At 33.9% G+C, this 15,004-nt stretch overlaps 1 protein-coding gene across 2 annotated transcripts in view; it reads left to right on the top strand.

Moving 5' to 3' along the window:
• LOC115216774 (methylthioribose kinase) overlaps positions 1 to 15,004 on the top strand; it is a 42,768-nt gene that overhangs the window by 8,613 nt on the left and 19,151 nt on the right. For both annotated transcript variants that reach the window (XM_036506430.1, XM_029786344.2), the window contains exons 2-4: positions 7,233 to 7,376; positions 9,959 to 10,085; positions 14,682 to 14,853. In XM_036506430.1, the coding sequence (XP_036362323.1) occupies positions 7,233 to 7,376; positions 9,959 to 10,085; positions 14,682 to 14,853 (443 nt within the window). The remainder of the gene's footprint in view (positions 1 to 7,232; positions 7,377 to 9,958; positions 10,086 to 14,681; positions 14,854 to 15,004) is intronic.

The following is a 15,004-nucleotide window of genomic DNA, read 5'->3' as shown; positions in this document are numbered from 1 at the left end:
TTTCTTGATTAGCGCTGTTGTTATTGTTTTCCAAGTAATCTTTGACCCAGCAGATATATCATTATCACTATCTTTATCTCATTTTTCCAGATACTGTATCTGAAGAACCATACTATCCAATATCTCCTTTCCTTTTCAAAATGGGAGGGTGGGAGTTGAGGGAGACATGACTACTATTTTTAACAGGTCTAGTAACTACTTGAAGATTTTTATTGCTATAATTTCTTTTCTTTGCTACATAAGACTGATTTATGGAAAATAAAAAGCAAAATAAATCATTCTTCAATTATACCAAAAACCTCCCATCTCCTGCTTGGAAAGTTTCAACTCCTCATTGGAAATATTGGTATTGGAAATCATTATATTCACTTTCTACCATTCTTTAATGAGAACGCAGCACCAAATAGTTGTTGTCATTAGTGTAAATTATTGTTGTTTTAACATTGGTGCCTTTATACTGGCAATGAAGAATGAATGTTAAAATTATGATGAATCTGTAATACATATTCCAAAATTTGCTTTAATTACTGTCTTTTAAAACTTCTTTGGTTTAAGCTTTATATTCAGGAATCCACTTTTACCTTTGAGTAAATTCTTATCCTTGCTTTCCATAGATTTCAGAGGATGAAAACATATCACCCCATCTCCACCTCACAGAAGGGTCACCAGTTTTATTATTAGTTCCTTTGGTTTAACCAGGAGGAAGCAATACATGTATGACATCAGGTCCTCCAAGACTTGTGCAATTGATATGCAGTTGTTATTCAGTTTGCGCAGTGACTGACTACAGGAATACTCTAAGTAAATAAGGAATTCAGGAAGATTGACATTCTAGGGAAGAAAAAGATAAAGTGCTAAATGTGAGCCTGGGAGGGGAAAATATAGTATGAATGAGAGATGAGTATATTGATGGGTTTGGGAGGAGGTGGTACACAATCAGTTAGCTCCAAGAACCAGAGGCCATTATACTATTACTGAATAAGAAGAAATCACATGTGCTGGCTAGAAGTCAATACTGAGTCAGTTAGAAGTCAATACTGAGTCAGTTAGTCAGGATACAGTTTATGAATTTTGTGTGTGTGTGGAGTAGTCAGTCCACTGTTGAATTCACTGGGGCTATGTGAAATGTCAGCAACAGGCTGAAATATTTTCTTGCCCCAACAAAGGAGTTAAATTTACAAAGTAACACCAGCCAATAGGTCATTGGTCAACCTTTATGTTGCTGCTTTTTCAAATAATGAACAATTCCTCCCGTAAAATATCAAGCATTCTTTACTGTGCTGGTAAGAAGACACGAATTGCTGACCACATCAACTTGTCAGTACAGTCCCAAGATACTCAGTCATCTACAATCTTCAGAATGTTTACTTTAATAAAGTGTGCAAACAAGACTGGAGGCATGCAAAGAAATTGGTGTGGAACAACTAGTTTGTCAAGGAGATACAATGTAAACAAATACTATTACCTCTAGCATGAGAAATGACATGATATTGTTGACTTTGAAAAAAAAAATTCAGGTAGTAACTATTTTCAATTATTTGAAGAGTTACACTTGTGATTTTTATCAGGGTGTGTGTGTTTAATCTGCAATGGGGGTAAAATGTATTGGGTCATCCCATAAATAATACAGATTTTTCACTTGCGTAAACTAAAAGTCGGAGTGGGGATGGAATAAACTACCTGCATCAACTTGCTATAAAAGTAGATAGTAATTTTATCTTATCCTTATTCTTAGTGCAAATTTTGAAGAGTGCAGTTCAATTTTAACACTTATTTTGCAAAGCTATAATGGAAATAGTAAAGAAGCATATTCAGCATATTTTGCTTTATGAGTTCAATAAAGGCAACAATGCAATGGAAAGTGCAAGGAATATTAATGCAGTATATGGGGATCAGACAACAAGTATAAACCAGTGTCAACGATGGTTCCGCATTTTGTGTTTGGGTGTCTCTTGAGTTTGCTGCTGATACTTTGTGAGGGTTTTTAACTCTGTTGTCCTAATGAAATTCCTTACACACATGCGCAAAGACATTTATATCTCAATGTGTTTAATATAAATGAACCCACAAGATCACAGACATTGGCACTATCATATGGCCCCATAGATACATCACATAGTTCATCACTATGCAACTTTTTTACCCATGCTAATCTTTTACTGAACAATAGTGTTTTCTTCACCTGCCTGATAAAATCTAGGTCCATAGGGTCAATATCAACATATGATTTTGCAAATTCAATAGCTTTATCAAGCAATGATCTAGATTTAGAGAGATAAAAGTCTATAATATCAACCTGGGTAAATTTAGCCTTATTCTTATTCTTGATATTCTTAAACCAATCTATTACAGTAAAACTACTATTCCATTGTTGAAGCCCAGTAATTTCCCTAATTCTAATATTAATATTTCTAAGTATTTTTTTAGCTACTAGCTCAGTTTCAGATCTCACTGAGTTTAACAATCTACAAGTAGGATTATCATGAAAATTGGGCTTATGGTCTTTTAAAGTAATAAATGCCTCTCTCTTAGCTAAACATTCTAATCTATCATCAATATTACTACGTTTAGTGAGGAATTTAATTTTATCATTGATATCCTAGTATCTCTCTACATTAGCTTTCTTATATTTAGAGGAAATGATGTCTTTTAGCAACTTATCATAAGTAACTTCATATAGGTTGTTAGTCTTATCTGAAAATATGACCTTTTTAGAACTTCTAAAGTTTTTAATATCAGATTTCATTTTAATTTGAAAGGAGATATGGTATTTACAAAATTGGTAACTAAATTAAAGAGGTCAGACTCAAAGGGGACTAGATCTTTAACAATAGGAGAGAATTTATATATCTATATGAGGGAGATAATCTGGAATAAAAAATATAAAGCTTTCCATATCATCCATTTCACGAGATCTTCAACTTTCTCAAGTAGCATCCTGAGATATAGTTTATTTGGTGGTGTAGGTGTATTCTTAGTAGAGTAATCCATGTGGTATAAATCCATAATAGTGTGTAACTTGGCTGAATCTTTAGAGTCACTCAGCTTAACAAAGCAATCACTCCAGTTATATGGCAGTTATGAATTTGCAGTGAAAAGCCAATGTCAGGAGATATACAGTGCACTGATCCATAATAGAAAATTCAACAAAAAAAGTACTCAATCTGGTGAGAAATAAATATTATTCTATTTTCCCCTCTAGGCTCTGTTTGATATTAATATCAATCATTCACTTTCACTTTTATTCTTTAATACTGCTGCTCTGAAAAAGTGCACCCAGTACACTCTGAAAAGTGATACGTGTCTGGAAGGGCATCTAACCTTAGAAACCAAGTCACAATTGGTTGATTTCTAAGATATGGTCTTCTACCCAATCTAGGAGTGCAGCAACAATAGGTTCAACCTATGTTGGCATGGCGAGGAGACATAATGATGATGATATGAGTATATATATATATATATATATACGTTTAAATATTTGTTGTGGAAGATTTTTTATGTGAAGTCGTGTGTTGAAACAGATATTGTTATATTTCGGAATGGTCCTTTTGCCAGTTTAGCCAATAAAAACACACGCACTATATATTTGGTGTTATTAATGTAAAAAATAAATAACAATGAAGCAAAATAACACCAAATATATAGTGCGTGTGTTTTTATGGCTAAACTGGCAAAATGACCATTCCAAAATATAACAATATATATATATATATATATATATATATATATATATATATATATATATATATATCTATATATATATATATATATATATAATATATATATATATATATATATATATATATATATACATATATATATATATAGATATATATATATATATACATACATACATACATACATACATACAAATACATATGTATATATATATATATATATATAATAAGATGAGGGAATAGAAAGGTAATTAATAAATTATTATTTATTAATTAAAAAATTGACAAACATCCCTTACAGCTGTTTCAATTCAGGCTCTCATAAATTTAATTAGTTAAATTAAAAATCATTTGAAAGTTGAACCTCTTCAGAAGTAGATAAAGGTATACAAAGTAGCTGTTCAATTCCCTTACACTGAGTAAACAGCTGCAAACCATTAACGATTTGCAGCCGTTTACTCAATATAAGGGAACTGAACACCTACTTTGTATACCTTAATTTAATTAATGAAATTTCTGAGAGCCTGAATTGAAACAGTTGAAGGGGATGTTTGTCAATATTTTTAATTAATAAATAATGATTTATTAATTACCTTTCTATTCTCCCATCTTATTATAATGAATAAAATATATATAAACTATGGTTTATATAGTTACCTTGCAGTGGAGTATTAAATAAAATGTTCAATACTCTTTGTATAGGTAATTAACCAATACTTTCATAGGATTTTGCTACCCCTAAATGAGGTTTTTAACCTTTAAATGTGCTTATGTGTGTATACATATATATATATATATATATATATATATATATATATATATATATAAACATTAGCATTACATACTGGCGTTGCCAGGGTGTTGTGATCTACAGCCACATTGTATTATTTGTTCCTTTTTTATGGGCAGAATCAGCACAGCTCATATAGTGGACTGGATTATTAGTGTAATGGAAGTTATTGTTTGTTTAATAGTGAAGGAAGGGAGAGGGTACAATTTGCATTGGTTTGCATTAAAGTGCTTTCTATTCTTATGAAGGATCACAAACTATGTATTGTTTCATTGTATAAAAGGGTGTTAATATGATTCTGCCCAGGAATCATATTTTCAAAACTTTAATTTCACCCCATCCCCACCATAAATTCTTAAATTGTAACTTTCTTGCAATTTTTTTTTTGTTTTATCAATGTAGAAAAATACAGAGATTACGAATCTGGAAAAAATATATATATATTTTTAAAGTTTAATTTTTCTTAAAGAAACAGTCAATGTCCCTTCCCCCACCTTGCCCACCCATCACCTATCCGCTTTCAAAAAGCTAGAATCTCTCAATGTTTCACTTTTGTCTGATGTTTCACACAGGCATAGAATTGTACTGAAATAGCAGACGTAAAAAATACCAGACCACCAGTAGAAAACTCGACATGCTAGAAACAACAGGTAAATGACATTATTTCTGAGGAAACGTCCCTGCTTTCCAAAAAGCTAAAAGTGAAAAGTTTGTAGCTTTTTGAAAGTGGTAAGGTGATGGGTGGATGTTTGGGAAGGAGATTTTAGTGTTTCTTTAAGAAAAAAGGAAAAAGAAAATTCCTAAAGATTTGTACTCTCTGTTTTTTTCTCTGTGGATTACCAAGAAATAAATTTGGGAAAAAGTTTAAAAAATGAAGAAATTGGGGTGAGGACAGAGAAAATTAAAATATTGAGAATGTGTTTTTTGGGCAAAATCCTAATTTCTTGTATTGAAATCATAGGAATTGGAATAAATTTAGGGAAAAAATGGGCGAGGGCGGGCGCAAATATCACCTTGAACATGCTAGAAACAACAGGTAAAGGACAGGATTTCTGGGAAATTTTCCTTTTAAGTTTATATTGAAGATCAGGCTTTTAAACATGCTCATCACAAATACAAATTACAGAATAGAAAAATGTGGTTTCAATTGGATTTGAGCTGTAATTTTGCATGTGTACACAGCAAATAACATAATTCATACAGAAGTTTTACCTAGAGCATGTGTGTGTGTGCACGTATGTGCGTGTGTGTGCGAAAGGAAGTTATTTCATGGCATTCTTTTGTTTGAAGCAGGAAAGTTGTCAACTTGATCATATGGTCATTCATATAGGATCAAATGATTGTTCATTAATTTCTGTAAAAATTTAAAAATTTCTTTATGCTTTGAAGAGAGCAGAAATTGAAAGAGAGGAGAAAGTGAAAAGGTGACGTTTGCTTTGAAGTGAGAGAGGAAAGTGAAAGATGTATGTATGTGTATATGAAATGGACATGTATGTGTGTGTGCATGTGCGTGAGAGAGAGAGAGAGAGAGAGAGAGAGTGAGTGAGTGTTGTCAAGTATGTATTTTTTGCATGTATGTGTAAGTGGCACTCACTCTTTCTCTCTCACACACATATACATAATCTTTCATATACATGTACATAAATATATATGCATACATCTTTTTTGTATGTATGTGTGTGTGTGCATTTGAGAGGGAGGGCAAGTGAGTGACTATATTTCCTCATAACATATAGAGAAATGGATGTCTTATAATGAAATTTTTCTGGCTGTGGCTTATTTTGATACAATATTTAAGTGTAGATTTTCATAAATGTTTGTCTGAGTAGAATTCTACATATGCATGAAACATTGGATGGAAGTGAAACATTAGGAGCAAATCAAAATATTGCCAGAAAATGACCTCAAAATTGTGCGAACTGACCTTGTTTCCGAGGTTATTTTAGTGAAAAGAAGTGTTTAACCCCAAAACATAGTTTATTTTGTAGCCTTTATATATATATATATATATATATATAATATATATATATATATATATATATATATATATATATATATATATATATATATATATAAAGGCTACAAAATAAACTATGGATAAGATCGTTATTTAAAATACCAATCATATCAAGTGGCTAGCATGGGAATAAAAACCTCATAGGTAATAATTATTATTAAAATTATAATTAATGGTATCTAAAAGATACCACCATGCTCGATATAGCAGCCAAAACTTGACTCTAAAACCACATTAAATGTTCATACAGCACCAGGAGAGAAGACAAAGAGACAAAATAAACTAGCAAAAGATTATTGGATAATTCCAGACCCTGGGTTTCTGGCTTTGCATAAGAAATGCTTTGCCTCATATCTAGCATGGTGCTATCTTTTAGATACCCTTAATTATAATTTTATATATATAGATAGACAGATGATAAGCAGCTTTCTTTATTATAGGACAGATGTGACTAATTCAGAGAAACATTACTTTCATTATTCACACATCATCACTCTTGTAATGCAACACTTTGTAAATTTGGTTCAAATTGGAAGTGTCTTTCAAATAACTATGGCTTGTTGTTGAGATAATATAGAAAATATGTAAATGAAAATAAAATTCATTTGGTAGCCAAAAGATTACTGAATCATTTGATACCCCATACATGAAAATTGGCAACTCAATTTTTGAATGCATAAGGAACATATGCACACACATACAAACATGCTCAAAAACAGTCACTGTTTTAATACTTTTATGATTTCAGGATTTCAAAGGAGCCAAAGGGACAGACATTGTTTTGAATTTGGTAAATGATGGACAGTTTAGTTCATTGTATGAACTTTACAACAAAGCATCTGTTGACAAACATCCAAGTATCATTGTTAAACACATCAAGTCAATTCCAATGGTAATTATTTTTTAATTGCTTTGTTGCAGTTTGTTTTTGAACAGTAATTTTTAATCACTTTGTTTTAAATGAAGCTTAATTTGTATTTTAGTTATGAGACTAAAAGCGGTTGCCTCCTGGAAGAATCAACCCATATTCCAGTATTACCTTTTACACACATGACTGGTTGTGGTTAAGCACTCAACTACACAAAATAATTAAAATTGTATAATATAGCTGAGTGAGGATCATACTTAGAAATGATGCTCATGACTCCAGTTTTCATTTAAGGTTGATGCCCACTACTCATTGGATGGATTTTAGTTTAGCATAGCAAGAGTTAGCTGCAGTGGTAGTCCTCCATGCAAGATCTTTCGATGAAGGAAATAAAAGAATATTCCAGTTCTATTTTTAAGAGATGAGGCATTATGTACATTATTTACAGTTGACAGATATTTGTCCTCATCTTGTTTGTTGTAGACACGTTTTGGCTGATATACCCTCCAGCCTTCATCAAGTATTTTGGGGAATACTATGCATAGTACTGCCGTAGTGCTGCATAACACTCCTACAACACCGTTTTCTTTATGTGCTATAAAAGCAGAATTAAATCTGCTTTCAACTCAGTTATGCATCTGTAATATAATATATCATATTATAGTATATTGAAAAATTCTTGAGTGAAGAAGGGAGTAATGCATGTCCAGAAGGGATTAATTAATATATGTATGTATGTGTATATGTGGGTATGTACATATGTATGTATGAATGTATATATATGTGTATATATGTAGATGTGTGTATATATGTGTGCACAGGAATATATATGCATATCTATATATATGTATGTGCACACCTATGTGTGTATTCATACACATATATGCATGTGTGTGTGTATGTTTATTTATATATGTGTGTGTGTGTGTGTGTGTATCTATATACCAGTTGTGATAGGCAGATTGTCACCATTTTATATCTTTAATTTCACACATGTGGAATGTTTGTTTTTGATTTTGTCGGCTACACAGTATAGTAGGGTTGGTTGGGCGCCGTCTGTGAGAAAAACAGCACCATGACACAATTCATTCTGCTAGAAATTTGAAAATGACATGCTCTACTGCTTGACATTTGTGCTGAAAGCTCCAATACAAACAGATGGTGAACACAGAACAACTGTTGGCTTGTCATGTCTCCAAAACATGTACCGAGATTGATAAAAATCAAACATCCAGTCAACATCATGGTGTTTGGAGTGATCCCTAATAATGGCAACATTATGCCTCCATTCATCTTCCCATATGACCTCACACTCAACACAGAGACCTACATCAAGTGCCTGGAGTAGGTGGTGTGGGTCAAGAGGGTGGCTGCTGGAAGACCCTATGTCTGGTAACAGGACTCTATACGATGCCATACAAGCAGGAGAACTCAGTCACAGCTGTCAGACAATTTCTACGACCACATCATCCCTAACATCTAGCCACCTAAATTCCCGGATTGCAACCCCCTTGATTACTATGTTTGGGGCGCAGTTGAGTGAGCGACCAACAAAACTCCTTGTAACACCAAAGATGAACTGAAGGCAGCATTCACCAACTTAAACAAAGTCAACTGGAGGGTGTGGTTGAAACCAATGGCAATTTTATTGAATAAATTTACTCTTTAGTGTTTTAAGATATTTTTATGTAATTTTGGTAAATATATCTGTTAAAATGAGATGTCAAGTGATTTTCATTTTTGCACAATTTAGACAATATATTCACCACACCCTGTATATATATATATCACCATCATCATCATCATTGTTTAACATCCACTTTCCATGCTGGCATGGGTTGGACAATTTAACTGAGGACTGGCAAGCCAGATGGCTGCACCAGGCTCCAATCTGATCTGGCAGAGTTTCTATAGCTTGATGCTCTTCCTAATACCAACCACTCTGAGAGTGTAGTGGGTGCTTTCACGTGCCACCAGCACGAGGGCCAGTCAGGCGGTACTGGCAATGGCCATGCTCAAATGGTGTTTTTTACATGCCACCTGCACAGAAGCCAGTCCAGCAGCACTGGCAACAGCCTCACTCAAATATTGTTTTTCATGTGCCACCAGCACATGTGCCAGTAAGGTGATGCTGGTAACAATCACGCTTGAATGGTGCTTTTTAGCTTGAATATATATATATATATGTATGTATGTATGTATGTATGTATATACTTAGGTATATGTGTGTATATATTTTGTATGTATATGTGTATATGCCCCATACACTCATTATAATATAATATATTTATAGTTTACTGTCTAATTTATACACCCCAACCTGCCCAACTGGTAGCAAATACAACACTGCTTATGCTTTGAAAATAAGTTACCCAATTAAATTCAAATGCTTATTCATCAAATTGGATCATATCAAATCAGTCTTAATAAGAAAGCATATTGCATATTACTCTACCTTTGGTATTCAAGGTGGAAAAAATAGTCATTTAGCTGTGACTTATAAAATAGATTATCTTACTGAAAGCTACAATGTAATTATCATAGATGGATTTAAACCTCCAACTAACTCTCCATGATTTTAATCAATTATATTTCTCTCTTCTTAGGGTTCAAAACTCAGCACTGTTCCTGTCACTCTTTCATATGAACGACAAGTCCTTCAGAAACTAGATGAGTTCTGTCTCAATAATAAATCCCTCAGGATGTATCTTCATGTTCCAGATACAGCATTTGGTAAAAAAAAACATTTTATGTGTTCTGCATGAAATATATGCACATCACTGATTATCACTCCTGATTTTCTGTGGTCTGCAACACCTAACATAACTAAACTACTAACGTCAGTTGCTTTGTTGCAATTTCTCTTCCATGTTCCTCTTATAATGACCATCTGGAGCAAAACTTTCATATTTATAGTGGATGGATAGTAGATTTGGAAGGGTGTTAGACAGAATGCCTTGTGATATTTGGTTATCTCCTTTCTGAGTTCAAATCTAGCATCAACTTTGCGTTTCATTCTTTTGAAGTTGATAAGTAACAGTCATCATCATTATCATTTAAATAAATACTGAAGTTGATTATAACTGACTACACCCTTAAAAGTTGTATCTTATCATGACCTAGGCGTCCAGTGACTATTTCTTGTTGACAGTTAATATCAGTATTTTAATGCCTGGATTCTTCACTGGATGTGCAATGTCAGTGTGCATATATGACAGAGTGTAAGCATCTTGAGAGAAAAGTTGGGCATAAGAGGCATCAGATGCAGTGTGCAAGAGTGATGACTGCATTGGTATGGTCATGAATTAGGACAGCTGTGTAAAGAAGTGCCAAGCTCTAACTGTAGAGAGAACCTGTGGAAGAGGTAGACCCAGGAAGACATGATGAAGTGGTGAAGCCTGATCTTTGAACGTTGGACCTCATGGAGGCAATGACAAGTGACCAAGACCTTTGGTGATATGATGTGCTTGAGAAGACCTGTCAAGTTAAGTGAAATCATAGTTGTGGCTAACGCCAGTTTCACATAACTGGCACCTGTGCCAGTGGCACATAGAAAGCACCCTTCAAACATGGGGCCTCATGAAGGCAATGATAAGTGACCAAGACCTTTGGCAATATGCTATGCTTAAGAAGACCTGTCAAGCCAAGTGAAATCATAGTTGTTGCCAATGCTGGTGTCACATAACTGGATCTCTTGCCGGTAGCATGTAAAAAGCACCCATTACACTCTTGGAGTGCTTGGCATTAAGAAGGGCATGCAGTTGTAGAAACCATGCCAAATCAGATTGGAACCTAGTGCAGCCATCCAGCTTACCAGCTTCAGTCAAACCGTCGAACCCATGCAGGTGCTGGTGCCACATAAAATGCACTTGTACCAGTGCCACATAAATTGCACTCATGTTAGTGTGACAAAAACACACCCATGCTAGTGGCATGTAAAAAGCACCCAGCACATTCTGTAAAGTGGTTGGTGTTAGGAAGGGCACCCAGATGTAGAAATCTTGCCAAAACAGGCAATTGGAGTCTGGAAAGCTCTATGGCAGGCCAGCTTCTGTCAAACTGTCCAACCTATGCCAGCATGGAAAATTAATGTTAAACAATGATGATGATGATTTCATTGAGTTTTTATTAATATTACTATTTGAGAAGAACTATTATAGTATCTAGTTATTCATTGATTCAAGGATCTGGCAAAATGAAGGATGAAGTTCTCAGGTGGAGTAAATTCAATAACCAAGTCAACCCTGCTCAATGATCAAAAAACATTTCAGCTGTGACCTTCCATCATTAAGACAGCATTCCATTTTCAGGACATGTGGTTTACTATTTCTAACTGTTGGAAGTGGAGTTTGTTGCAGCAACAGACTGTGCACATGAAATGTATTTTTGTGTTGTGTATGTGATATATAGGCGTGGTTAGTAAACCATCTGTTAGGATTTGTAGGACACTATTTTGTGTAGTTAGTATTCTATTGTAGTTGTTATTGTGAGGAGATGAGTGTGACAGACATGGCTGGAATAATCTATGATAGCTTTAATATATAGTTTCAAAAGCCATTCTTGTTGTTTCTGTTGTCCAAATTTGGTATTTTTGAGTATTTTGTCAATGTTCATCTAAGTATGTTATATTTATACACCATCTTGCTTTCTTTACTATGTTTTCTATGTATGTTATATGTGTGGCATATTTATATTTTTGAGTATGATGGCTGGGTGTACTTGATGATTTTTGCTGTTGCCGATAAGAGAGAGCCATTGTTTTGAAGCTAGATTGATTATGGTATGATCATTGTTTTTATTAATGTTGCTAAGTCTCTTCCATTTTTATTCATTTAAATTCTTCCTCTGAAGAAGGAGCTGGTTTCTAATAAAGATACAAAGCTCCATCTTTGGAATGTAGATAGTGAAAACAATGTTTCATTCTAAGCCTAAGAAAAGTCTTGCATAGTTTTATTGTTCTACTTACAGATTGTGTCTGTAATGTGTGAATAAGTTGGTTGATTTCTTTTTCTAAAAATCCAAGCCTATCCAGACTGATAGTTAGCCATTTACTTACAAAACCAAATGCTCCTATTATTATTGGTAAAAATGTAAATTTGTAATCTGGATATAGAAGCTGGAGTTTTCGAAGCAGTTGTCCATAGCTATCTTCTTTCTATAGCGAAACACCTATTTCTGCCTCTCTATTTCTCTGTTCCACTCTAACCTTTCATCATTTGATACTGGATTACCTCATCTAATGTCCCCTCTGTTGTGGCAAGACACCTGCTTCTGTCTCTGTGTCACACTCTAACCTTTCATCCTCTAACACAAGTTCCCCTCCTCAAATGTCCTGCCCCTCTCATAATTCTTCGTCTTGTGAGTTATTTGGTTACCCTGCCAGTGCTAGTGCCACATTAAAAGCATCCAGTCCACACTGTAATGTGGTTGGTGTTTGGAAGGGCATCCAGCCATAAATTCAGCTGTAAAAATCATACCAAAACTAACCTCACCTGTGCTAGTGCCACATAAAAAGCACTGAGTCCACTACTCTAAAAGACACAGTAGCCTAGGGTAGTTTTTCTACCTGGTCAGCTCTTGTCAACCATCCTACCCATGCATGCATGGAAGATGGATGTTAAACATTGATGATGATGATGACGTTATTCACATCAGCAGGACAGCTGATCTCTGTGATGGTACATACTTTTTCTTGTACTGTCATAGAGGTCAGCTATCCTACTGATGTGAATATTTCTTTGAAAATATAAGAGAAAGAAGATAACTATGGACAACTGCATACATGTGTGTGTGTGTGTGTGCACGTGTGTGCGTGTGTGCACATGCGTGTGCGTGTTTAAGTATTTGTATTATGATTTAGTGTTTGTGGGTTTATTTTAGGTGCTAAAGTTTGTTATAATATATAATTATGTTTTATAAATTAATGGCTGCAATAATTAACTGTATAAAATACATTTCAATACTAGCACATACACACAGAAGTGTTTCTTCCTGTTTTAATGCATTAAGTTATTAGTTAAACTGGAGCCCAGCTTATTTGTTTCATTTATAGGGAAATAGAGTAATGTTCATACCATACCATAGCATATGTGAAGTCGTTACAACTGAGGAAAGAAACTAGCTCATTGACACATTGGCTGCCAGTATTCTTTAACCAAAGTTAGAGCTCAAATCTCAAATTAATTTTTACTTCTAATCTTGTGTCATTGATTAGAACAAAATAAGTATATGGAATTTCTACTTGTGATGATTTTATAATTAAAAGAATTAAATTTAGTTAAAACCATTTAGGTTCTGTTTGGCGTCACATTCTTTCAATGCATGTGCACAAGCAAACTAACATTGTTTTCCCCAAAAATATAATGCTGTATTGATTTCATAGCCATACACAATATAATTAACATTCTCTTTATCAGTTGGAAAGGTATTGTGACTAACATGACGATGGAGAGAATGGCCCTCAACCATTTCTTTGGTGTAAAACATAAAGTCTATGTTGTTAAAGCTAAGGTGCATGCACTAAAACGTTAGGTTACAAATGCCTTTCAAAGGACTGAGGTAGCAGAGGTTTGGCACAGCAACAGAGCCTCTATTCAATCATTGATAAATCATGATGGGTGTGTTTTACTTGGTCTCAAGTAGATGTGTGCAGCTTTTCTACAGCACTTTGCTTAACTATTTTGGGTAAGTGATGGGTTAGAGACTGTAGTGAACTTAATGCTTAAGACAACTCTTGGCATAAGACTTAAGGTACTACAAAATGTCAATAACACTTGCTGAAATATAGGAGTTAGTACGTAGTTGCAAGAGGTGCAAATTGCCCAGTATGAATGCTCTATCCTATGAGCTTTATAAATATATATTAGTATTATTTGGTGACTGCTTACTAGATATCTACCTAAAATGTCAACAGAAGACGAGTTCTCAAACCAGATGGTACATTGTGTTCCCAAGCAAATCACTTCATTTTATATTGCTTCAGTTCATTTGGCTGAAAATGAAAACCAGTGACACCCAGGAAGTCAACCTTGTTACAGACTGGTGTTTCTATCACAGGGTAATTTTATGGTTTCAGCTGCTTCAATATCATATGCTGGAGACAGACTTTAACTTTTCTTTTCACATTAATTCTGAGTTCAAATCCACAGGAGTCAATTTTACTTTTCATTTTCCAAGGGTCTATAAATTTTATCAAGAACCAATCAAATTCTAGGATTAATTTAATATTCTTAAAAAACAACTTAGATGTGGATTGAAATATAACAAGACTTTTTTTCATGTTTCTGTCTTTCTTTTATTTTGTCATTTTTTACTTCTATAATTAACTAGCATTTCTCGAGAAGTTCCCACTTCAGCATAGTCTAAGAGAGAGACTGAAGAATAAAGATTTTTCTCTAGATTTAGCTGCAGCTATTGTTGACAGTTTGGCAATGATTCATAAAGCAACTCATTTGCAATATAATAAAACAGAGTATCTTGAAGATCTAGAAGCCCAATTACAGTAAGTATGGATTATTCTTTTTAACTTTAATCTACCCCTTTGTTTCAAATCTACAAAAAGCAAAATTGAAATTCTTGTTACATCTTGTCTTGTATTCTGTCTATTGTCTAAAAGTAAATTTATTGGTTTGTTCATTCATTTAATGTCTATT

Source organism: Octopus sinensis, linkage group LG10, assembly GCF_006345805.1.
Source record: "Octopus sinensis linkage group LG10, ASM634580v1, whole genome shotgun sequence".
NCBI classification, from domain to species: Eukaryota; Metazoa; Mollusca; class Cephalopoda; order Octopoda; family Octopodidae; genus Octopus; species Octopus sinensis.
Note: the sequence above shows the minus strand (reverse complement) of the source record. Positions and strands in the feature narration are given on the sequence as shown.